Genomic DNA, 26,337 nt, shown 5'->3' with positions numbered 1-26,337 from the left:
CCTGCACTTTACCTTGGAATCACTGGAAACATGGACGTGGGTGAGGTTGTATATGCCATGGCCGGGGGCAGCTAACTCTTAGTTTTAAATGTTACTTGGCCAGTGTCTATAGATCAAATTCGGCTATATGGTGGGAAGGATCAAGAATGAGTTTTTTCAAGAAAAAAGAATTAGGTAAAGGGTATAATCATAGGTTGTTAGGCTGCTAAGTGAGCAACATCCATTCTATAATATGGCAACTGGGTATATTCAGAATTTAAAATGTACTGGTTTATTTTTTATTTTTATATTTTAAAAAATTTATTGTTTAAGGTATTACAAATAGTAGTACATATGTCTCCTTTTTTTCCCCCCATTGACCTCCCCCCAGCCTCCCCTAACCTCCGGTACTTGCCATCACCGCCCCCCCGCCGCCCCTGGTGTCTTACATCTATTGGTTGTGCTTATATGCATGCATACAAGTCCTTTGGTTGATTGTACTGATTTATTTTTGCTGTTAAAAAAATATTGTTTTGTTTTTAGCATTCAGCATGAAAAGGGGAGAAAGATACACACACACACACAAACACACACACACAGAGAGAGAGAGAGAGAGATTTGTTGTTCCACTTATTTATGCATTCATTGGTTGATTCTTGTATGTGTCCTGATGTGGAATTGAACCCACACCTTGGTATATCAGGACAACACTCTAACCAACTGAACCACCCGACCAGGGCCTCTTGCGTGTCCTTTAACCTACAGGTTTCCCCTTCATTATTTTTCCTTTAAACGATTAACTTTGTCCAGTAATAGTAACCTTTATTTTCCCAGGATTCATTTTTTAAAACAGCTGTTATTGAGAAATAGAAAACAACTACAGAAAAGTACAGAAAATGAGTGTAGTTTAAAGTGAATTGTTATAAATCAAATATTAGTACCACAGTGGCCAAGAAAGAATGCTGCATCTCCCCAGAAGCTCCTCTTTCTTCTCCCAGATGTAACCAGTATCCTGATTTTTATGGAGATCTCTTCTCAGGTTAATTTTTACTTTCCCCTGTGGAATTTCCTGGATGTTCTTGCATCATGAAATCTGTGTCTGCAAAAAATGTTTTGAGCACATTTACCTTAAAAAAGGTCATTATCTGTGTAGCAAGGCTTGACTCTGTGTGTGAGCACTCCTTCATTCTCACTCTGCCGGCCGCCAGGCATGCCTCCTCTCCCTTCAGGAATGTTTTCTCTTGTTGCTTCATCTCTCTGGACCACTTTCCTTCAGGAAAGAGGCTGCATCCCTCCGCGTGCTTCGTCGTAAGCAGTAGAAACCCTCTCTGGCTAATTTATTAAAAGGATGGGGGTCTTAGTAAAGACCCTCTGAGCGTGTTGGGGAAGTGTAGGCTTGAAGATCATACTGCCAAGAAGAAAGCTCAAAGTCACACCAAAAGGGTCTCACAAAGCACTTCTGCCATAAGTCGGGGCACAGATACTGTTGCTTGTGCTCCAAACACCACTGATGCTGGGCTGTCCCTGTCTCTGCGGCCTCACCCCAGGGGCACGCGCCAGCAGCTGCCCTCCCTCCCGGGGGACTGTCCGGAATTCCAATAAAAGATCACAGTTTTCTATTTGGAGTCCTGAGCGGTGCGTCTTATTGGTGGAGATTGTGTCATGAGCCCATGTCTGAGTTTTGAAGAAAGATGGGAAAACAGATATCTGAGTTTTTTCCTTTTTCAGTATTTTGTTAGTGGGAAGAGTACTTGTCGCATAAGGTAGGGTCTGCTTCAATGTAGACTCAGCATTTGGAGGGTTGGTGACCAAAAGGAAATGTCCACTGTCAAAGTCCTCTGTCAGTCTTAGAAATCCATGCATTTTAACATGATTGATGCTCTTCAGAGCCACTGGTGTTGCTCATACAATGCAGTGCTTTTTGACATAGGAATATTCCTTATTATTTCCAGGTGCCATACGCCAGGTACTGAGACAGGAACACAGCATCTGTATTTGTAAATAATTTTTTGATGGAGTCTTTGGGGTTTTCTATGTACAGTATCATGTCATCTGCGAATAATGACAATTTTACTTCTTCTTTTCCAATTTGGATGCCTTTTATTACTTCTTCTTGTCTGATCGCTGTGGCTACCACTTTCAGTTACTATGTCAAACAGGAGTGGTGAAAGCGGGCATCCCTGTCTTGTTCCTGTTCTTAGGGGAATGGTTTTAGTTTTTGCCCATTGAGTATGATGTTGGCTGTAGGTTTGTCATATAAGGCTTCATTATGTTGAGGTATGATCCCTCTATTCCCACTTTGCTGAGCGTTTTTATCAGAAAAGGGTGTTGGACTTTGTCAAATGCCTTTTCTGAATCAATTGATATGATTATGTGATTTTTGTCTCTCAGTTTGTTTATGTGATTCATCACGTTTATTGATTTATTGGATAGTGTAAGCAGCCTTGCATCCCTGGAATAAATCCCACTTGGTCATGGTGTATGATCTTTCTAATGTAATGCTGGATCCTGTTTGCTAGAATTTTGTTGTGGATTTTAGCATCTATGTTCATCAGGGATATAAATTGTATATTTAAAATACCCCATCCTAATTTTAACTAGTTGTAGGGATTTCTCTTTTTTGTTATGAATAAACTTAATGAGATGTAATAGTTAAAAACCAGACTAACATTGGTATTTCATGGCTATGCTTTTGCTGAGAACCTTCTAGCTTATAGATAATTTGCCTTTTTTTTTCAGGTATGATCTTACTGTATACAAAGAAGGTTTGGAAAATGGGAGACACGTAGTAAATATAAATAGGATAATATATATAGTTAATATAAATAGTAAATGTAATAGCGCCATTAGTAAATATAAATAGGATGACACTTGCTTTATAAAACTAAGATAACATCGTTCTCATCATTACAGAGGTGTTTATTTTACTAAGTTGCTATGACACTTGGTGAGCACAAGCTGTGTAAAACTAGCACAATAGCCCTTGTTTACTTACGTATGATGACTTTAAAAACTGGCTGGTGGGGTTTTCACCTGCTGTGAGCCAGGGCGTGGGTGATGGGATGGAGCCCGGCGCTTGTTGGGCCAGGGGCCTTGCTGATGTGCAGGTGCTGTGCAGCATTACTTGGGGTAGTTCATCCATGTTACTCTCCATTCCATCTCTCCAATTCCTAAAAAGAATTATTATTGACCCTTCTCCTTCACTTTCCTCACAGTTGTGATATGGGAAGACCTGAGACAGGTATGATTGAGCTCCTTAGAATAAACACATGAGAATATGAAGGTTGTTACAGTAAAAATAAACAAAGGTGAATGTACTCTAAGATCTTTATCGTGGTGTGCACCCCGTTGGTTTATGACACAACAGTAAACTGTTGTTATAATGCCCTGATGGACGGACACATTTCTGACTTAGTGTCTAAAACAAGTGGTGCCTCGGTTTTGAAGACTTGAAAACATTGCAGCTGTGAATTTAACGGGCTAAGTTGGTGAGAAATTTAATTCTGGTTCATCCGGTTGGCTTCTGCCTACACAGCCAGTAGAAATTGCCTTACAGAATGTTTATAAAACTCATCTATAATAATAAAAGTGTAATATGCTAATTAGACTGGACGTCCTTCCGGACGTCCTTCCTTCCAGACAAAACTGCAGCGAGCGGGGGGCCGCAGCGGAGGACCCAACCACCGCGGTGGCGGGCGGGGGCCGGGGCCAAGGCCCTTGTATGAATTTTGTGCATTGGGCCTCTAGTTCCTAAATAATTTGGGTTCATTTCTAGCATTATTCACTTAGCAAAAATGAAGCCTTAATTCTGCAAAGGAAAAAAAAAAATCCAAGGTTTCTACCTATCCAAAGTAATATGGCAGAAAAGGGTAAGGATCAATTTACTGGTTTCCCGATGTTTAGTGATACATTTGATTGCTGTTGTGGTTCCAGATAACAATTATTTCTACTATAATTTCTTTTTCAGTGAGGGCCGAGGCAAAATGACGGTATTTTCAGTTAAAGCTATGTTAGCAACTATGTGTGGTGGAAAAATGCTGGACAAATTGAGATGTAAGTATTTTCATATTATTTGAAATATTTTATTTTCAAATTAGAACTTTTAAGCAGTTTTAAATGAATATTTTTCAGAATTTTGGATGATTCTATATTGAACATTTTTATTTTTTTTACTACATTACTCACCTGACTCAAAGTATGTAGTAAATTATGCCACCTAATGTTCAGATAGAAAAGTTGGTTGAATTAATGTGTGTACTATTTGTTTTTTAGTTGAAAGCAAGAGAATCGAGATTCAGAGCAGTAATGTTGACATTTTAAAAATTCGTTAAAAAGTGTTTTCCATATTATTAAAAATTACTGTGTTTGAAGATGATTACTTTTAATTAGAAAATAAATTTGATTGTTTTTACCAGGTTTGGTCAAGGTCAGCCCTTTCTTTTTTAAAAATTTTTTTATTGATTTCAGAGAGGAAGAGAGAGGAAGAGAGAAATAGAAATATCAGTGATGAGAGAGAATCATTGATCAGCTACCTCCTGCACACCCCCTACTGGGGATGGAGCCCGCAACCTGGGCATGTTCCCTGATTGGGAATCGAACCATGATCTCCTGATTCATAGTCAACGCTCAGTCACTGAGTCACACTGGCCGGGCAGCCCTTTTCTTAATAATTCCCTTCTTCATCAGGTTGTATTTGCTGCGTAAACTGTTCCTGAGCACCTTGGAGTCACGCTCAGTTATTTAGAAATGGGCAGCATGTTTCTCCAATTATCTTTCCTATTTTTTCCCCCTTACTATTGGCCATTTTGTCATTTTAATGTTCACTAGATACTATAGAAAGGTGGTTAGATGAAGTCTGAGGAGGTAAAAAGGAAAATTATTTACTTTTTCTTCTTAAGATTTTCATTCATTCACTCTAGGTAGTTACTAACTGCCTAAGATATGCCAAGCATTGTGCCAGATGCTTTACATGTATTTTCTCACCGAATCCTTAAAATTTCTTTGAGCAGCAGGTGGTATTTTCTCCATTTTATAGAAGAGTTAACTGAGGGGCGAAGCTGGGATTCCAGAGTAGGCTGTCTCCTTCAGAGCCCTGCTCTAAGCTGCTTGGTTATACTCCTGTATTCTGGTCCTGTACAGTGATCAAAGCGCCATCATACAGGTACCCATAGAGAAAGGATCTCAGATTTCAGGGAGTTAAGATAGAAGCTGTGTGTTTAATGAAATGTTGAGATACCCTGTGAATCGATTTGTTGAAGAAAATGGGTCATTTGTCTTGTAGCATTTCTCATAGACTGGATTTTGATGATTGGGTCCCCATGATGTTCCTCTGTGCCCTGCATTTTTTTGTTTTAATTGAAAGATATAGAAACTTCAGATTCAAGTACAAGCTTTTGGGCAAGATTACTTCATTAGGTGCATTAGAACTCAGTGCTTAGATTATCTTTCACAAAAGTGAAATCTATACTTCCGTGGTCAGGGGTAATATTCTATTCTATTCATTTTAATTTATTTTTAATTAATTAATTTAATTTAATTTTTTTCCATCACCATTTGTCGCCTTTATGCCCTCTTCCACCTCCCCCCACAATCAGCACATTATTGTTCATGTTCATGAATTCTCTCTTTTTCTCAATTTTTTGCTCAATCCCTCCATCCCCCTCCCCCACAAACATGTGCTCTTTATTACATGTTACCATGACACTGGAAGTTGGGAAACTAGATGGCTCACTAGATAAAGATTTTGATATTCTAAAGATCTTAGATGTTTTTGGTCAAACTGTTACTCGGTTTGTCTTCATTTCAGAAACAGTTGCCATGTTAAACCAATTTTTGGTAGTGAAAAGTATCGTTTTATTTAAGTGCTCTTTTGAGGTTTTTTTTTTAACGTGGTAATATTACTCTTTTGGACTGAAATTTCTTAATTCCTTTTTAAAAAAATATATTTGTATTGATTTCAGAGAGGAAGGGAGAGGGAGAGAGAGAATCATTGATTGGCCACCTCCTGCATGCCCCCTACTGAGGGTGGAGCCCACAACCTGGGAATCAAACTGTGACCTCCCAGTTCATAGGTCAGTGCTCAACCACTAAGCCATTCTGGCGGGGCTCTTAATAATTTTTTAATTCTAGCATGATGTTTTTCTGAGTAAGATAGTATAATATGGATGAAATTATTCTTCATTCAAACAGAAAGAAAAAGAAAGTTGGGATTTTGTTTTTTAATGATGATGATTCCAGGTAAAGAACATACATCAACATGGGGGTGCGGGTATGGGTGAAAAGGTGAAGGGAGTGAGAAGTACAAATGGTAGTTACAAAATAGTCGTGGGGATATAATGTACAGCATAGGGAACATTATTGTAGTCAGTCATATTGCAATACCTATGTATGGTGCCTGGTAGGGACCAGACTTATTGGGGGATCACTTTGCAAATTATATAAATGTCTAATCACTATGCTATACACCTGAAACTAATATAAAATAATATTACATGTCAGCTGTAATTGAAAAAAATAAAATACTTTAAAATGGCTAAAAAATGAATATAAATCACCATTTAATTAGTACTGAATAAACTGGTTGATAATAGAAAATTGATTATATATAAAAATGCACATTTTAGATGTCTCTGGAATTATTTTCTATGATTACATCTGCTACATCTAAATAGAGCTGATACCTGGCACATAGTAAGTGCTAAGATTTTGCTAAGTACAAATTGTTGATTGAGTACTAAAATTACTGAAATTCTCTGTTGGAACTTTTAGTGAAAAGGTAGAAATCTTAGTAGTATGTGAAATTTGGAAGATACCTAAGTGATAGCAGGTTTTTGGTTGTTTTTCTTTTGTCTTTTTTAGTGTTTTTTTGTTGTTGTTTTGTTTTTTTTTTTAATGTGGCTTTTGCACTTCTTGGAGGCGCACACTGACCTGTATTCAAGCAGCACTAAAGTATGCACGCCCAGGCAAACGTGACATGTCAAGTGTGCTCAGAATGCCAGGCCATTGCACAGTGTATATGGGTTGCTGAGTTAGTTACTAGCCATGCTAGGTCACTCATTACCAAGTTTATATTATTCAGATAGATTTAAAATATGGCTTGATTATCTCCTTCATGTTCAAAACTATAGTTGCTTTACCATCTGTCACTGTTCCATTATTCTTATTGTACCATAATATCTTAGCTAGGGAATGAGATGAGTAACATAAATAAAATATTCAGGTATTGAAGCTTGCCTCCACTTTTTAAAACAGGGCAGAAATCACTTTAAATGTGGTCTGGCCCTCTCATATTAAACAGAGCTCTCTGATCATAATTTAAACACTTTTCATCTCTGAGGAATGTCATTCTCGGGTGCATATAGGGCTAATCGTGAGGCTTGGGTTATTTGTCCCACCTCATGTTTTCAGACTGTTGTGTGTGTGTGTGTGTTTTTCCATTTCTTGAGTGTTTGTTGTTGTGCTTGTTGGTGGCCACGGTGATGTCGGTTGTCCTTTATCACTGGTAGATGTGATGGTATTGTCAGTGTACCAGTCTCTACAAATCTCTCTTTGCTTCTGATTTACTTTGGATATACTACGGACAAAGGAAATGTAACCAAGCTTCCCAGCATTCTTCTTAAAGTAAGGACGTCCTGAGTACTCGTACTCATGAGAGAAGCACTTGAGCTTTTGTAGTGTGACTGGCAGTTTGGGCTGTTTGGAGAATCCTTCCCCCCGGCTTTCTGGTTCCCAGCTGTGTTCTGTCTAGTTGAAGTGGCTGAGTAACAGGAACGTGAGATGTCACACTGCGTTGTAACATCCAATCATATTCGATTGTTCACTTTCTTCCACCTGCTTACTGGGCAACCTTGACTTTGTTGTTCTTCGTTTCTCCATCTTCCTGCCACTGAAGGTGCTCTCTGCTGTTACCTCTGTTAATGTTCCTTTAAATTAGGTTTTCTAGTTTATGGGATATGCCTTAGTGTTTCTGCTTTTCTTTCCCTTTATTTTGATCTTTCTGCTTTTACCTTTTCTTTTATATTTTTTCCTATAATTTTGCCCACTCCCCTTTTTTCTTTGATTCTTTTGTTTGTTTTCTTGTTTTAATGTCAAGATAGCCTTTGAAATGACTTAACCAATATTTGTGCCTTTAATTTGAAACATTTTTAACACATTCGGCGCCCTGTCAGTCACCGGTGACTGACACTGTACTTTCCGTCCGGAAAACAAAACAGACTGGGTGCTTAATGTGTTAAAAAATATTTTTTATTGATTTCAGAGAGGAAGGGAGAGGGAGAGATAGAAGCATCAGTGATGGGAGAGAATCATTGATTGGCTGCCTCTTACATGCCCCCCTTTGGGGATTGAGCCTGCAACCCCGGGCATGTGTCCCTGACCGGGAATCGAACCGTGACCTCCTGGTTCATAGGTTGATGCTCAACCACTGAGCCATGCCAGTCAGGCTATCTGAGTTCTTTTTATTCTACTTTGGAACTCACTAGATGGAATATTTTCAACATGCTGTGTGCTTCCTTCCAATTTATTCTGTCATGGGAATACATTGCATCATTAGTATATGAACATACAAATATAATACAATTTATTTCACACCTCATCACCAATATGCTAATATAGTCATACACTCAAACATGCATATGTCTTATATAAATACATGTATAAATGTTAAGAGATAAAGATATGCTGGCATGAATTTAATAAAAAAATAGAAATTATATATCATCTAGTTCTGTACACTGAAAAGGAGTAGGTAGGTGGACATGCCTGAGTGGTTATTGGGTTTGAGGTTTGGGATGAATGTGAAGTAGGTGGGCCTCATCAACCAAGTGCCCACGCCATGTTAATAAAAAATGAGAATCCACGTTGACTAAAAATCGTGCCAACTTCATGTACTTTCTAATGATACTTCATGATCTTTCTAATGACGCAAATGACATAGAGCCATTTATCAAAGGTGGATGTTTCTTGGTAGTTTGACTTTGTTTGGTTTTGTTCTCATAGATGTTTTCTCCCAGATGTCAGATTCCAATGGCTTAATGGTATTTAGCAAGTTTGACCAGTTTCTGAAGGAGGTGCTGAAGCTCCCAACCGCTGTCTTTGAAGGGCCGTCGTTCGGCTACACCGAGCACTCCGTCCGCACCTGTTTCCCACAGCAGGTAAGGGCCGGGGCACAGAGCCGGACTGAGGGGCACTCGCCCCTCCCCGTTTTCCCAGGATTCCCCAGGTTGCTTCAGCATAAGGATACAGGTTCTGGGCAGGGCAAGAAACAGAGGTTTATGTCCGGGGTGGGGAGTTTGGGAGGGTGAAAGGGGGGGATAAAAAATTCACCTGAGAACTCTTTTTTTTTTTTCTTTTGAGAGAGAGAGAGAGAGAGAGAGAGAGAGAAGAGTCTTTTCTGAAGAAATAACATTTGACATGTTTTAACCTTTTGCACTCGGATGTCGAGTGTGACTCGACACGGTTAGCATCGGTAGCAGCTCTTTTTATACTCTTTGAATGTATCAATAATTTGAAATATAAAAAAATCCAAATAAGTAAGTTTGTATGAAAAGAAACTCCAGTTTCTTATTCTACTGCCGCGCTTTGTAAAATCTGGGGTATTTAAAAAATTAAATCCCGAGTAGAATAAAGGAATCGAGAAAAAAGCAAGCGAGTGCAAAGGGTTAAGTTACTGAAAGTTTGAAGAAAACATTCATGATGAAGGATGAAGTGCTCATATTATTGCTACTGGACATACACCACTCTCCGTAACGAGTTCTTTAAGCCGGAAGCGCAGGAGCCTGGATGTACAGCTCTGCTCGGTGCTGGGTCGTTGTTTCCTGAACACCGAGGACAAGCAGAGCTGCCCCGCTCTCAGCTGCCGCCCACGGTCCCTCGGGGTACACTGCCATTTTCATAGGCAAGAAAGATAGATTTGGTTTCCTCTTTATTTGTGGGGGTCCCTTTGTGGTTCTCCCTAGAGGTGATAGGAGCGTGTTCCTAAGACATTAACTAGGCCTCAAAGGACTCAGAGCAGAGCGGATGCTGGCTATTGCATCCATTTTTTTTCCCCCCAGGTAGCAATGAGATAAAAGGAACTTCAGGCTACACTTGGAAAGTTCTGGAAAGCAGGGAATTCGGAAAAAAAATCCATGTTAAAACCAATGGGTGAAAAATTAATGGAAAAAGGCTAGTGACATAGTTTGAAAGTGTCTCCCCATAAAATATTTATTAATTACAAAGGAAACATAACGACTCTACAGTGGAGAAATGTGCCGCGCTCAGCACAGCCAGGGGTGAACCTGAGGGAGGGCGGGGAAGGATTAAAGAAGACAGACAAGAGAATAAAGCTGGGGCTAGGTGGACGCTGCTCTCGGATGGAGAGACAGTGCCACAGCCTGCAAGCCGAGTCTTTATTTTATAGCCAGATTCCACGAGGCAAAGCAAGGGTGTGGTCTAGATGTTTACCATGTTCTCATGGATTTTGAATTTACTCAATTACGTGCACCTGAACTCTATCAAGCTTTGTTTTGGCAGCACTTGCTGCACCTCCCGCAGCCTACCTCACTTAGCCACCTGGGTCCACAGGTTTGGGCCATAAGGTCAAGCTTACAACTATAGCTTTTGGCTATAATTGTGCTGGGAAGGCTTTGCCCTCCAAGCTGGGACTTGCACATGGCTTTGCCACGAGAGGACTGTGCCCTCTCTTTAGTCCGAGGCTTGAACCTGTCCGAACGCTGTAGCCGCTCTCCTCAGAGAAACCTGTCAGATGCGACTTTAACCAAGTGACGAAATCCCTGTCACCAGGGGAGGGACAGGCTGCTGTCGCTGCCTCCGGGTAAGATTCACTGAGAAGTTCCCAGTATCCCGTGGTCCTCCTGCCAGGGAAGCACACCCGAGTCTCATCTCCCAGTGGCAGGGATTTCTGAAACATGACTGGCCTGTAGCTTTAAAAATGTCAGGGTCACGAAAGATAAGAAACGACAGGAACTGTCCCGACTACAGGGTCCAAAGAGACATGAAAGCTGAACGCAGCCGATGAGCCAGGATTTTCTTTCTGATAAAGGACATTAGTGGGACAGTTGGAAAAATCTGAAGAAAGCTTGTAGACGAGATAATAGTATTCTGTCAATGAATGGTAATTCCCTGATTTTGATATTTGAATTAAGAGGCTACCCTGGTTTTTAAGAAATACAGTGTGGCTGAGAGGAGGGGTGGAGAGGGTAAAAGTGGGAGATATCTGTGATACTAACAACAACAAAAAACATATTTAAAAAATTTTTAAAAATACAATAAATAAATATATCAGGGTCGACCGTGTCTGTACTGCAGTGTTAACATTTGAGGAATCTAGTTTGATGACAAATATAATTTTTAAAATAGTCCTTGGTTACCTTTCTGTAAGTTTGAAATGATTTAAACAAAAGGTCAAAATATAAAAGAAACACACCCTCCTGACCTGTGATACTTAGATTCACAGAAGAACCAAAAACAAACAGCCATACACCCCTTTTTACATTGAAACTTCTGAATTCATCTTTCAAACAGTCTTTTATGGTTTGTTTAGAGATTCTCAGCTTCAGCACTGAAGTTGCACCCGTAACATAGAAGAGTTATTTTTAGTAGCTTCTGAGGAGGTCGTCTTCCCAGTTGGTGCACACTCGGCTAATTGTGTTTGTGGAAGTTAGCCTCTATACGTCATTTTTTTCTCTCAGTATAAATAGCAATATCAGCTTTATGTGTTAAGAATATCTCTGTGCTTCAATTTATTCTAATAAAGCACAGTTTGCATTTCCCCCCTGGATATGCATTTTCAAATAACACGAGGCTGTCCAAACATACCCTGGCGTTAAGTGTCCTGCAGGCATTAAAACACCCTCCAGAACTGTAACTGAGGTGACGATGAAGAAGACACCACAATCCTGGGGGGAAGGTACTCTTGTATCTGATGTCCATGTAGCTCTTCACACAGGTGCTTCCTGGAGGCCAGGCTAAAAACCGATCAGGGTGTGGAATGTTCCTATTAAGCAAAGTAATGGGAAGGAGACTTTATCCAAAGTACCACCATTGAAGAGCAACGTTTGACCAATGGTTGACAGTTAAGTGGGGTACTATCTAAAGTAATCTTGGATTTACTTATAATGTGAGTACTGTAATGAGAAGCTAATACTATATAATAAAACCCTAATATGCAAATCGACCGAACGGCAGAACAACTGGTTGCTATGACACGCACTGACCACCAGGGGGCAGACGCTCAATGCAGGAGCTGCCCCTGGTGGTCAGTGCACTCCCACAGGGGGAACGCCGCTCAGCCAGAAGCCGGGCTCATAGCTGGTGAGTGCAATGGCGGTGGCAGGACGCTCTCCCGCCTCCGCTGCAGGCGGGTGGTAAGGAGCGAGGGGTCCTGGACTTCAAGAGCCCCAGGCTGCCAGAGGGATGTCCGCCAAGGGGTCCCAGACTGCGAGAGGGCACAGGCCGGGCTGGGAGACACCCCCCCTCCCGAGTGCACGAATTTCGTGCACTGGGCCTCTAGTATTGGAATAATGGTTTAAAATGTTGAAGAATATTTTAAAAATTATAATTGTTAATTCTAAGAATGCTATCTAGGATTCTGCAAATTACCTATGCCATGATTGTCAGGCCTTTGAACTCACAACCTAATCGTTGCTTTTCACCTGCTTCAGATTCCTGTAAAAAAACTCAGTCTGGTTTTATACATGGCAGGTTTGGAAAATTCAAAGAGGCTTATCTTCATCCACAGGAAAGTTGAATTGTGTTTGGTCTATGAATATAACAACAACAGCAAAACGAGACTTGGGACAGAGTTTCATGCAGCAGGAGTTAAATTCAGTGCGTTTGGGGTTTCTTTTTGAAAATGGGTTTTTCCCATACGGTTTGTTTCCCTACAGGCGGTTATTTTTGTTTGTTTGTTTAATGCGAGTTAGCTCATATACCATCAGATACTTTTTATAAAAACAACTTGCCTGCTTTTCACAAACTAACCCAAGTAAGGGGTACATTTTCATGTAGTTTAATAGTTTTAAAAGCACAACAACAACAACAAAATTTATAAGTTAATTCAACAGAACGCATCTGCTGGGATAGCTAAAATTCGGTGACTGACACCAAATCATGGCAAAGGTTTGGAGCAGCTGGAACTCTCTTTCAAGCCCCGTGGAGAAGCCCTGGTGGTTTGTTTTAAGCCTAAACAGACACCTTTTCTTAACCTAGTAATTCTACTCCTAGGTTTTTTCCCACCTGAAATAAAAAGGTATGTCCACAAAAAGACTCTTATAAGAATGGTCTAAGCCTCAGACACATCCGAGTTGTCCATATAATAAAACATTGGAGTAAATTTAATTCAAGAGGGAATATGTCTGGAATTTGCTTCAAGATAATCCAGGTTGCAGGGAGAGAGAAGGCATAAATGAAACAAATTAGTCCTCTGCTGAGAATTGTTGAAGCTGGGTGATAAGCATAGTATGCTATTCACTCCCAGGCCCCTCCTGCCCTAGAGCTGTATGGTTCACCAGTCTCAGGCAAAGCAGAACAATTCTTCACCAAAAAACCTGAGGACCCTGGTCTAATCTACTTAATGGCCGAATGGCAGTTTAAAGAAGAGGACGATGCCTCCTCAGATACAGCTTGTTTTATTATTTCTTTTAATCATAAGCAAATTTGAGTCATCGTTTTAAAATACAGTTCAGTTGATGTCCTGATTTTGCTTAAAAAACACACATGACTAAGTCCTATTTCCTACTTGATGAGGGTTTTTTAAAAATATATATATTTTATTGATTTTTCACAGAGTGGAAGGGAGAGGGAGAGGGATAGTTAGAAACATCGATGAGAGAGAAACATCAATTCAGCTGCCTCCTGCACACTCCCTATGTGCCCACAACCAAGCTACATGCCCCTGACCGGAACCGAACCCGGGACCCTTCAGTCCGCAGGCCGACGCTCTATCCACTGAGCCAAACCAGTTAGGGCTTGATGAGGTTTTTTTAAAAAAAAATTTTTTTCCATTGATTTCAGAAAGGAAAGGAGAGGGAGAGAGAGGTTGAAACATCAATGACGAGAGAGAATCATTTATTGGCTGCCTCCTGTACGCCCCCTATTGGGGATCTAGCCCACAACCCAGGCATGTGCTCTGACCAGGAATCAAACGTGACCTCCTGGCTCATAGATCGATGCTCAACCTCTGAGCCACACCGGCCAGGCTGGGTGAGGTTCTTATCATGGCACCATGGTGCTTATCACTCTTAACCCCAGCCTCGCTTTCACCTTCATCCCACGCTGCTCCTCAGACCACTCCGTCGCTGTGCCCTGGGTTCTTTTAGACGTTGCTGAGGCCCCAGGAGCCGCACCACTTGACCCTCCCACCAGCAATGCAAAGGGGCATCTGTTTCTCCACAGCCTTGCCAAGAGCGCGTGTTCTTACACGTAGGAATTTTTGCCCATCTGATAGGTGAAAATGTTATCTTTTTTCATTTGCTTATCTCTTGTGTTGAGTAACGTGCATTTTGAGTGAATCTTTAACACAGTTCTTGTCTTTGTTTATGCTATTAGCTGTCACTGAAATGCCAATCACCCTGACCCCTCTTCTCCAACAAAGGCCTCGTATTTCAAATCCCCGCTTTGATGCTCTGGGTCTTTCATGTGGGATTAGCTGCTCCTCTCCTGCAGCCCGTGGCATGTTACATCTAGCTCACTCTTGCCCTGGAGGGATGCACCTTGGTCTCCAACTTTACATCCCCAGGACAACAGTGTCTGGGAAACGATCAGTGCTTACTGGGTATTTGTGGGATTGATCGAGTAAGGATTTTAAATCAGATAGGTATGAGAAAAGGTCTTTGGCTTGAATTCTCAGAGGAAGCTTAAAGCTCGTGGATGTACTTACAACCTTGTTTTCCCTGATATTATTCCATGATTTTCTCAAATGAAACAATCTTTGCAGAGAGGAAAATGAAGTTTTTCCAAATATCCTTTTAGCTATAATAAATAAAATAGCTCTGATAAAAAGTGCAGCAACATTACATTATTGTGTCATTGCAAAGTACTCTAATTTTCAAAGTCCAAAATAAATCTGTGGATATGGGCAAATTCATTGTCTAATAATAATAGAAAGGCTCACCCATAGCACTAGTCCTATAACGAGTTTTTTTATAACCAGCATGCTTGTCCTTGTCAGGTAAAATGTTTCTATAACTCTACACAAAAGTTAGATGAAAACATTTTAATCTAAAAGTCTTTTAAAGTGTTTTCAAGTTTGAACTAGATGTCATACTTTAACTGATTACCAAGTAAGAGGGCAATGGATAAGAAATATTTACCTGTTGCCCATAAGGAAATAGAGTTGTTGTTTTTTCCAATTTGTGATTTATTGAGGAATTACGTTTTTAAAATATTTTTTATTGATTTCAGAGAGGAAAGGAGAGGGAGAGAGAGATAGAAATATCAATGATCATAGAGAATAATCTATTGGCTGCCTCCTGCACACCTCACACTGGGGATCAAGCCCGCAATCCGGGCATGTGCCCTGACCAGGAATCAAACCATGACCTCCTGGTTCATAGGTCGACGTGCAACCACACCAGGCAGGCAGGAATTTTTAATGGAAATGATGAGATTGGAAATTGCAACTATAATGATCTAATGCTAAATTATTTTACTTGTTTCCTCGTGTAATACTGGATTTCTCATTTTTAAGAGATGATTCCACTCTCATTTTAAAACAGGAAAGATTTAGCCAAGGTTGTAGGGAGGGAAGTGAGAATGGCATTTAGGGTAAGAAATTGTCAATATTGAGGTTCAGAGTGACAGAGGGTGGTGATGTAGGCGACAAACAGAACAACTCCTTTCTAAGAACAAATATGAGAATGCGTACAAAGAGAGAAACAGCCTCAGTGTTTCGTTGAGGAAGATATAAACAAATCATGGTGTTTTTGCTCAGTGGATCAGGCAGCTGTTAAAATGATTAGAAATAAAGACCTTGTAGGAAAGCAATAAAATATTTAATAAAATGTTAAGTGAAAAAACAGCTTATATATTTTTACTACACTATGCACATAATTACATAGAAACATTTATACACTTGGAGGGGAATACAGAAAAATGAGAATTGTGGGGAGGAATTTCCATAATTTACAATTTGTTATAGTTTTTGTCATAAATGTTATTGTGCTGTAAAAAATAAGGAGAGAATGTACAGGCGGTTGAGCCACTAGGCCCTACAGGACGCCTACTACCAAGATCACTCTTCCAATTCCAGGAGACATAGTAGTTTTACCCAATTCATAGAAACAAACACAGGGAAGCAGTCAAAATGTGGAGAAAAAGAAACATCACAAATGAAAGAAATGGAATCAAGCAAACTACTGGATACACAGTTCAAAACCATGGTTATAATGTTACTCGAGGATCTGCATGAGAGCTTCAAGGGATTTAGTGAGACTTTCAAGGATCTTAGATTTTTGAAGAAGGAGGAAAAGGAGGAAAAAAATCCTATATAATAAAAGGCTAATATGCAAATCGACCGAATGGCAGAATGACTGGTCGCTATGATGCGCACTGACCACCAGGGGGCAGATGCTCAACGCAGGAGTTGCCCTCTGGTGGTCAGTGTGCTCCCACAGGGGGAGTGCCGCTCAGCCAGAAGCCGGGCTCACTGCTGGCGAGCTCAGTGGCAGTGGCAGGAGCCTCTCCACCTCTGCAGCAGTGCTAAGGCCTAAGGCGACAGTCGGATATCCCCCGAGGGCTCCTGGACTGCGAGAGGGTGCAGGCTGAGCTGAGGGACTCCCCCCCCCCCCCACAAACATGAGTGCACGAATTTCGTGCACCGGGCCTCTAGTATGAACAATAAAATGGCAACAAATACATAGCTATCAACAATTGAATGTAAAAATCAGGATAAACAAACAAGAAATCTAATGAACAAAATAAACTGGTGAATAAAACAGAATTAGAGGCATGGAAGCATGGAACAGACCAGCAAATCGAAGAGGGGAGAGGGGCAGGAAGAGATTAACCAGAGATCTTACCTGTGGACACAGGAGGGTGGTGAAGGCATGGGGTGGGGCAGAAACAGGATGGAGGGGGGCAATGGTGGGACATTTTTAATCTTTCAATAAAGATTAAAAAAACACACAAACCAGTAGGGGAAGCTGAGAGAAGGGCATTCCAGAACCCTCTGTACTGTCTTTGCAACTCATAAATCTAAAGTTATTTCAAAATAAAATGTTTTAAAACAAAAAATGAGAAATGCAATGAATGTGTTCAACTCAAGAGGAAATAAAACAAAAAGGGAGAAAAATGAGCCGGCCTCTCTTTCACACAGTTATTTAGTAACTCAGATTTTTTGAGCTGGAATTCTGTCCCAAAAGTTCTCAAACTTTTTGATCTCAGGACCTCATTACAATAAAAAGTATTGAGGACCCCAATGAGCTTTTATTTATGTGGTTTATAAATATTAGCATTTTCATATTATAAATTTAAAATTATTCTTAAGTCTTTGAAAACAACCATGATAAACCTATTATGTAAGTAATGTATTTTAATGAAAAATAGCTGTAGATTGTAAAACCATAAAATTTAATGAGAATGTCGTTGTTTTATATTTTTGCAAATCTCAGATTTGCTCAGTTGAAGACAGCTGGTATCTCATATCTGCTTACCCATTCAGTCTGTTGTGATATGATGTTTTGGTTAAAGTATAGAAAGAAAATCTGGCCTCACACAGATATGTAGTTGGGAGGAATATTTTTTTAAAATACTTTTTTTTTTTTTAATTTCAGAGAGGAAGGGAGAGAGAGAGAGAAACATCAATGATGAGAGAGAATCATCGATCGGCTGCCTCCTGCATGCCCCACACTGGGGATTGAGCCCGCAACCTGGGCTTGTGCCCTGACCGGGAATCAAACCATGACCTCCTGGTTCATAGGTTGACACTCAACTGCTGAGCCATGCAGGCCGGGCCTGGGGAGGAGTATTGTAATAGCTTTTTCAGATAATTGTGGCTATGCACGTTGCCTCTGGAACACCCACTGTACACTCATGAGTTTAAAAAAGGTAATAATGTCTGCATTATTATGAAAATAGTTTGGCGTCGTGGACTTCCTAAAAATGTTTCCAGGACCTGCCGGGAGAGCCTCTCGCCGTACTCCGAGAACCACTGTCCTTGAGAGAGGGAAACTAAAACCAGAGTGTTAGTGATTTCCCCCACATCACATGGTTAATGGGAGACAGAGCCTGGGGACCCAGCCTGGTTTCCTTCCTCTCACTCGCAGAGGACTTCAGGTGACAGTGGGACCTCCCTCAGGACAACTTTGGGAAACTGATCCTGAGCATATCATGAGGGTCTTCTGAGATAGCAAAACTAATTGGTCCTTTTTATCTTGACGATGGAAAAAAAATTAAACTCCATGATAGGCAAACCAAAACTGTTTCAGAGAAAGTAGCATTAGGATTATAAGTGGGTTTGTAAATACGTAATTTTTAACAAATAGAAGATGTAGAAATATTAAACATATTTTTAATAAACGATATGATAGCTTAATTTGCTTACCAACTCTTACGAGCTAAAAAACTTCCTAGCATCTTCCTTGTCAGTAATTTGAAGTAGGCATTCTTAATTTCATCTTGGTTTGTAGCAGTTATTTGCCTATATATAATCAGAGGCGCTTTCCACGTCTGGACTTCCATTCAGAAGGTCAGTGACTTTCTGGTTTTGTCTTTAACATTGTTCACTCATTCTCCCAGAGTCCACTGAGGCCTCGGAAATCAGTGACTTGGATGCCTGAGATGGAAAACGCTTTGGAAATCTTTGGCTTATGTTAGAGGCTGTTTCTCAAACCTCACCATCAGTGCACAGCTCTACAGAGAGGGTCTTCGGCTGATGTCCTCAGACTGTTCTCACCCTCTTGCTTGGATCTCAGAACCTTTCCCTCCCCAGGCAGTGCTGGCCTGCGGGCTCTGACCTGGCCTGAGACTCCCCTTCATATTTCTCAGGTTTTTATTGCAAAAGCTTCTTTCTTGCTCTGCCATCTACTTTACCTTTTTTTTTCTCTCTCTCTTCCCTGTATATCAGTTTCTTCTTTTAAAGATTGTTTTCAATAAGAATGACTTCTAATTTACCCATAATGGAATCAAGATTCTCATAGTTGCCAAACAGATACACAGACTTCAGTGTGTGTGGTCACACATGTTTGCGTGATGGGACCATTGTTGGGGGAGGTATCGTGGTGGGTCAGATGGAAATCCGGAGGCCCGTCTTCCTGACGAACTGCCCGCACTCTGTGCTGAATGTATTAGTGGCCAAAGTCTAAGTTATTTTGTAGTCACCTGGCAACGTATTTGTCAGCTCTAACCACTTTTATCTTCCTACCTTCCTTTCTGAAATAAACTGTTTTAAAGTTTTATAGGGAAGCACCTCGTTTTTTCTATCCTGTTTTTCACTTCAAGTAAAGTGGTGGCACTGAGGACGCAGTTACTTGGGAGAGAAAGCTGACATTTGGGTGCCTTTCGGCTTCACCCCTAATACTCAGTGTCTCCCCAGCCCCCCAGGCTTTGAATTGTGGGGCCAGGGCCTGGAAACGGCCTGTTTCCTGGGCTGTGCGCCTCTCCTTCTCCTGTGTTTGCCCTCTTGTCTCTGCTCTTCTTTTGGAACAAAGTTTGAAGTGGACGCCTCGGTGTCCAGGTTACAGTGACAGAACTTCTACACCAGTCGTATGGCACTGCCCTTGCCTCCTTTCCCTTCCGTTTTAGAGCTGGGGAAGGTGTTTTGTAGGTTAGAGAAAATAAAGAGGAGTTTCATTAATTAGAAATACTGTTGAGAACTTGTTTTATCTACATCACCTGACTATTTTTTCTAGTCTGTCTTCTAATTTTCTATGTCCACATGGGACATAATTTTATCATTGTCTCCCACACAGGGGAAGCTTACAATATATTTGTTTAAAAGAGAGAAACAAAGATAGGACCAAAAAATGCAATCCATGGCCGAAACCGGTTTGGCTCAGTGGATAGAGCATCGGCCTGCGGACTGAAGGGGCCCAGGTTCAATTCCGGTCAAGGGCATGTACCTTGGTTGCAGGCACATCTGTGCAGGAGGCAGCTGATCGATGTTTCTCTCACATCAATGTTTCTGACTCTCTACCTCTCTCCCTTCTTCTCTGTAAAAAATCAATAAAGTATATATTTAAAAAAAAAATGCAATCCAGCCAAGGAGATGGGATAATGGAGGGAGTCCTGTGATGGGCATTTGAATATTAGGTTCTGATGTCATCCTTCTTCTATCCATTTCTGTGGTTTGGTCACATCACTACTCAGAGCTTCAGTTCTCTCTTATGCAAATGAGAAGGTTGTTAAATGATGTGCGCGGGTGTTCGCCCCTCATGTTGGTATTCACTCAACAATTACTTATTAAATGCTTGCTGTGTGCCTGGCTCTGTTATGAATGCTGGAACCGCGGTCGCCAGCCCCTCAGCCACAGTTCCTGTTCCCACTGATGCTTTATAGTCGGGTGCGGGATAGGTACTTCCACCCTGCGTACTGGGATTAGTACCAATGGGCAGGATATCTGAGTTCTAGTCCTGCTCCGTGTCCGATTTGGGCAGGGCCTTTACAAGGTACAGTAGGCCCTGGGGTTACGTCGGAGATCCATTCCTGCGGTGCGACGTAACGTGATTTTCGCCGTAAGTCGGAACCCTCATACATAAGCACCTACGTCATTCACATGGAGCACATACACAGCAGTAATGAAGTGAAGCAGTAAAAAAACATTTAAAAGAAAGATAATACCTGACCTTTACTTGTGGTAAATAAATAATAAAAAACATAAAGCACATATGTACATATGTCGAAATGACGGAACTTTTTTTTTTTTATAAATAAGTGGGAAATGGCGACGTAACCACGAAACGACGTATGTCGAGTCCGACGTAACCCGAGGACTGCCTGTATTTAAATGTTTGGTTCTTTCATTGTCTCACCTGTGAAACGAAGATAGCAATACCTAACCCGTTTAACTCGTACAGTTGTTTTAAGACTCGGACAAAATAATGTATGTGGAAATGCATTTGAAGACAGGAGTAGTGTAGTGTGTAGTGTAGTGTGTAGCAGTGTCTGTAGTAATGTAAAATATTTTATTTTGCAGTTAAATTCCACATGTAATTTATTAACTTGGTTGGGAAAGGCCCAAGTTCACTTAACCTTGGAGTTCAGAGGTATTTGGAAAACATAAAGTATATCTGATTTTCTTCTCTCCACAGAAAAAGATCATGTTAAACACGTTTTTAGACACAGTGATGGCCGATCCTCCTCCCCAGTGCCTTGTCTGGCTGCCTCTCATGCACAGGCTTGCCCATGTCGAGAATGGTAAGCAGAACTTGTCCCGTTCGTTCCTCTGCTACAGGGAGTATGCGAACTGAGTATTTGTAATGTCCTCAGCTACTGTGATTGAAATTGTAATTGACATTTGCTGGTACTCTATTATTTGAATTTGTGATTTTAGCTTTCAAAAGAAGAATGTCTGTTTCTCAAAGAAGTGGTGGGGGTCTTATTACTTAGATAGGATACCAAGACGTAGTAATCCTAATATATAAAAAGCCAGGGGCCGTCACGACCTAAACGACCAGACGGACTACCGAACACAGGCTGCGTGGGGCGACCAGGCCGGCAGGGGGGTTAGTGAGGGACGACCAAACGACTGAACAGCAGGCTGTATGGGGTGACCAGGTCAGCAGTTGGGGGCAACCAGGCTGGCGGGGGGGCAGTTGGGGGTGTCCAGGCTGGCGGGGTGGGGACAGTTAGGGGTGACCAAGCCAGCAGAGGGGGAAGTTGGGGGCGATCAGGCTGGCAGAGGGGGCAGTTGGGGCAACCAGGCTGGCAGGGGAGACAGTAAGGGGTGACCAGGCTGGCAGGGGGGCAGTTAGGGGCAACCAGGCCAGCGGGTTAGGGGGAGGCGATCAGGCCAGCAGGCAGAGGTGGTTAGGGATGATCAGGCTGGCAGAGGGGGCACTTAGGGGCGATCAGGCAGGCAGGCAGGCAGGTGAGCAGTTAGGATCCAGCGGTCCCGGATTGTGAGAGGGATGTCTTACTGCTGGTTTAGGCCCTGAGGGGCCCCGGATTGGAGAGGGTGCAGGCTGGGCTGAGTGGACCCCCCTCCCTTGTATGAATTTCGTGCACCGGGCCTCTAGTATCCTATATAATAAAAGGGTAATATGCAAATCAACAAAACGGCAGAACAACCAGTCGCTACGACGCACACTGACCACCAGGGGGCAGACACTTAACGCAGGAGCTGCCCCCTGGTGGTCAGTGCGCTCCCACAGGGCTCACAGCTAGTGAGCGCAGTGGCAGTGGCGGGATCTTCTCCAGCCTCCATGGCAGCGCGAAGGATGTCTGACTGCTGGCTTAGGCCCACTCCCTGTCAGTCAGATATTCCCCAAGGGCTCCCAGACTGGGAGAGGGCGCAGGCTGGGCTGGGGGACCCCCCCCACACACTCCCACGGAGTGCACGAATCTCCATGGCTTCTTTTTTTCTTAAATTTTTAAAAATCATAGGTCAAAAATTGGATATATTCAATATCAGCCACTAAAACTAAAACTATTTTTTAATCGTTTGACGGAAAGTAGCTAAGATAGAATTTAGTACTGGGTTTCACACATCTTCCGCTTTTTCCTTTAATTTTTAGTTCACCTTGAGTTATTCTCAGTATCCTTTCTAGTAATTTGGCTTAAATCTTTGTATGTACATATGTGCTTTATGTTTTTTTATTATTTGGTATTGAAATGGCACTTATCTCTTAGTAACGTCTCAGTTTTTTCTGCTGCTGCTATCAGTTTATCTCCTTGTGTAGGTTGCTTGAGTTTATTGAAGGGAAGGCTGTGGTTTTTCTACGTAACCTCCTCTCAGGCTTCTTCCTGTCCCTCCTCATTCCACACAGAGAACAGTGGTAGCTGAAAGGCACTAAAAACCAGAGGCCTCTTTTTCCCCTTCCTACGAACGAAACACACATCTGTCCTTTTTTATCTTCTCTGCTCTCCATACTTTAAAAAACTATATATTTTTTTTATTGATTTCAGAGAGGAAGGGAGAGGGAGAGAGAAATAGAAACTTCAATGACGAGAGAGAATCATTGATCAGCTGCCTCCTCCACACCCCTCACTGGGGACCGAGCCTGCAGCCCAGGCATGTGCCCTGACTGGGAATCGACCACCGAGTCACACAGGCCAGGCACTTTTTTTTTTTTTCTTTAACTGTGGCTTTAGTTTATAAGTACCTTAGATTCAGGATTATTTTTTTAAAGGTCCAGAATCTCTTGACTAGAGTAAAATAGCTCTTTTTTGTGTGTTTGTTTGTTTGTTAATCCTCACTTGAAGACACTTTTTTCCATTGATTTTTTTAGAGAGTGAAAGGGAGGGAGAGAGAGAGAAATACCAGTGTGAGAGAGACACATCGATTGGTTGCCTCCCACATGCGCCCCGACTGGGGCCAGGGATTGAACCTGCAACCTAGTTACGTGCCCTTGACCAGGAATCCAACCTGTGATCCTTCGGTGCACGGGCCGACACTCGAACCATGGCAAAACAGCTCACATTTTTAATAGGGTTTTTGGATGGAGATTTATACTATTAAATTATAACAGTACTATTGGTTCTTTTGGAGGCATTACTTTTAGAGCCTTTAAGTGTTTTAGTAGTTTCATAGCCAGTTCATTTTCATAAAATCATTTTGTATCTGCTATACCAAGTAGAAAAATCTTATTTGTCTTGATGTATTATTATTCATATGAACATTTTATTGCAACTTCGTATTATTTATTGATTACATTCTTATGTGGTTATTGATATATTTTTAGAAACCAAGAAATATTATGAAATTATTGGAATACATAGAAAATAAAACATTACCTATCACACTAACATTTAGCTACATATCTTAATATTTATGGTGAGAAATAAATTAAATTATGCTATTTTTAGTGTCTTTTTTGTTGTTGTTGGGCCTTTTCCTTCTCATGAAATTTATTACTCAAATTGTATTGAAGTTCTATTCATGAGGACAGATATTTATTTGCTTAAGCAAAAATCGCACTTTTTATGCTGGCTTACTAACTCAAGTGTGTCGTATATCAGAAGATAACTATCACATGATGCATTCTTCCAAAAAAGAATACTTTACCAAAACCTAATCTTCCTTGTAATTGACCCAGCACACGTTGGTTCTTTCCTCATTCTGGTTTTCAGCGTTTTCCACCTGGTCACCCAGTCCACTGACTAAGCAGCGGCTGGCTGCTTAGTACGAGAGGAAAAATCACATAGACATACATGTTCAATCAAAATTATCAGAACATATCTGCTAATTTAATACTATGTACATATGTCCTTTAATATTAACCCCAAAGTATATGGAATTATAAACATTGGCTCACTTGTGTTGCCTGCACTGATGTTAGCTCTAGATTGATTTGGGAGAGTTGTCTGGCAGAACTCTGCTGTGTTGTGTAGTTTTAATTTGGAACACAGACTCAGCATTTTCATGATTCCTTAGAAATTATTTGATGACCAAAGCTTGAATTTTTTAGAGGAAGTTTGTCCTTTGTATCTCTCATTCGTATTTTGCTTTTCTTTTGGTCTTGAGTGATCTTTTTTTTAGAAAAAAAATATTTATTTTTATATTTTAAATATACAAAATACAAAATACCTATTGATTTCAGAGAAGGGAGAGTGAGAAAGAGAAAGAAACATCAATGATGAGAGAGAATCATTGATTGCCTCCTGCACACCCCCTGCTGCAGACCGAGCTCACAACCAGGGCGTGTGCCCTTGACCGGGATTGAACCTGGGATCTTTCAGTCTGCAGGCCAGCGCTTTATCCACTGAACAAACCGGCTAGGCTGGTCTTTAGTGATCTTATTATATTGTTTTCCCTACTTAGTGCTCCATTTATTTATTTATTTTTTGACTCTTGATACCCTAGTTAACACATTGCGGACGGATCACTAGAATTCTCGTGTTTTCTGTTCTAAGGCTTGTGGCCAATCACGAGAATTCTTTAAAAAGATATTAGCTTGTAAGAACATGTAATAAATAACTTCAAAATGCAATGGCTATTTAATTTTAAAGCGTGCCTTTAACATTTATGTAAAACGTTTTTGTACTCGTTCAATAGGAACTTATCTGGCCACTGGGTAAAGCTAGCAATAAAACTGCTGGTCCGCAATGTGTTAACATATATATTTTTGGAAGCAGAACTAAAAATTCTTAAAATTGAGACAAGATTGGCTTTGTATAAACAGTGCTAGAAAGAGCCATTCAGATGAAGATTTGAATACTGTATCCCTCTTTCCTGTGGACTTTCAATTCTTCCATTCAGAACTGATTTGCCAGAAGGAACGAATATGCTACCAACGTTTACTAATAAAAGTATAAATAGTGTGGGGGGGGGAGGGGCCTATTATATGGTGGCAGAAGATGGTTTGCCTTTGGGTGGTGGCTCATAGTGCAATCAATATAGAGATCTTGTAACATAGAAATGTACACTTGACACCTACCTATATGATCCTATTAACCAGTGTCACCCAATAAATTTAATTAAAAATAAATAAAAGTATGACTAGAATTACCCCTTCTACTAGAGGCCCAGTGCATGATTGAATCATGCACGTGTAGGGTCCCCTACACGCTTTCGCTTTCGATCACGGGGGAGCTGGGTGCTTGTCTGCTGGTGCACCAGGCCTTTCAGAAGCCTCCGGTGCTGCGAAGGCTTCTGAAAGGCCTGGTGCCTGAGCGGACAGGCACCCAGCTCCCACGCTTTTGCTTTCGATCGCAGGGGAGCTGGGTGCCTGTCCGCTGGTGCACCAGGCCTTTCAGAAGCCTCCGGCGCGGCGAAGGCTTCTGAAAGGCCTGGTGCCTGAGCGGACAGCTCCCCTGCTTTTGATGGTCTGCGGTGGGACATGAGCTCGCTGCCCCAGAGGCCCCTTCTGTGCCGCAGCACAGCCATGGCGCAAACGCTGAGCTCGAGCTGCCGCTGGCGACGCGAGCTCAGCGTCCCGCTGGCCCAATCGGCTACCCCGGCCACCCCAAGTCCCGCCCCCCCGTGCCTCCTGGCCAATCGTGGGCATAGTGAAGGCACGGTCAATTTGCATATTTGTCTATTATTAGGTAGGATAACACACAGCTGTGCATTGTCCACGTCCCACTCAGTGAACTGGACTTTCAGGCCATAAGAGAATCCAGTAATCCCTGAGTCCTGAGCACCACCTGACAGTTTTCGTAAGGTGAGAAGCCCAGTGAGGTGGAGAGAAGAGCCGCAGATCACTGAGCTTCCCTTCCTCCAATCACTGACCCTTCAGTGGTCTAGAGCCGTGGTCGGCAAAC

At 41.5% G+C, this 26,337-nt stretch overlaps 1 protein-coding gene across 5 annotated transcripts in view; it reads left to right on the top strand.

Annotated features, from left to right (window-relative positions):
* The window catches only part of DTNB (dystrobrevin beta), a 157,332-nt gene that overhangs the window by 26,748 nt on the left and 104,247 nt on the right, over nucleotides 1-26,337 (top strand). For all 5 annotated transcript variants that reach the window (XM_028140292.2, XM_028140288.2, XM_028140291.2 and 2 more), the window contains exons 5-7: nucleotides 3,947-4,032; nucleotides 8,977-9,131; nucleotides 21,225-21,330. In XM_028140292.2, coding sequence (XP_027996093.2) covers nucleotides 3,947-4,032; nucleotides 8,977-9,131; nucleotides 21,225-21,330 — 347 coding nt within the window. The remainder of the gene's footprint in view (nucleotides 1-3,946; nucleotides 4,033-8,976; nucleotides 9,132-21,224; nucleotides 21,331-26,337) is intronic.

The sequence above is a fragment of the Eptesicus fuscus genome, chromosome 16 (genome assembly GCF_027574615.1).
Source record: "Eptesicus fuscus isolate TK198812 chromosome 16, DD_ASM_mEF_20220401, whole genome shotgun sequence".
Taxonomy (NCBI): Eukaryota; Metazoa; Chordata; class Mammalia; order Chiroptera; family Vespertilionidae; genus Eptesicus; species Eptesicus fuscus.
Note: the sequence above shows the minus strand (reverse complement) of the source record. Positions and strands in the feature narration are given on the sequence as shown.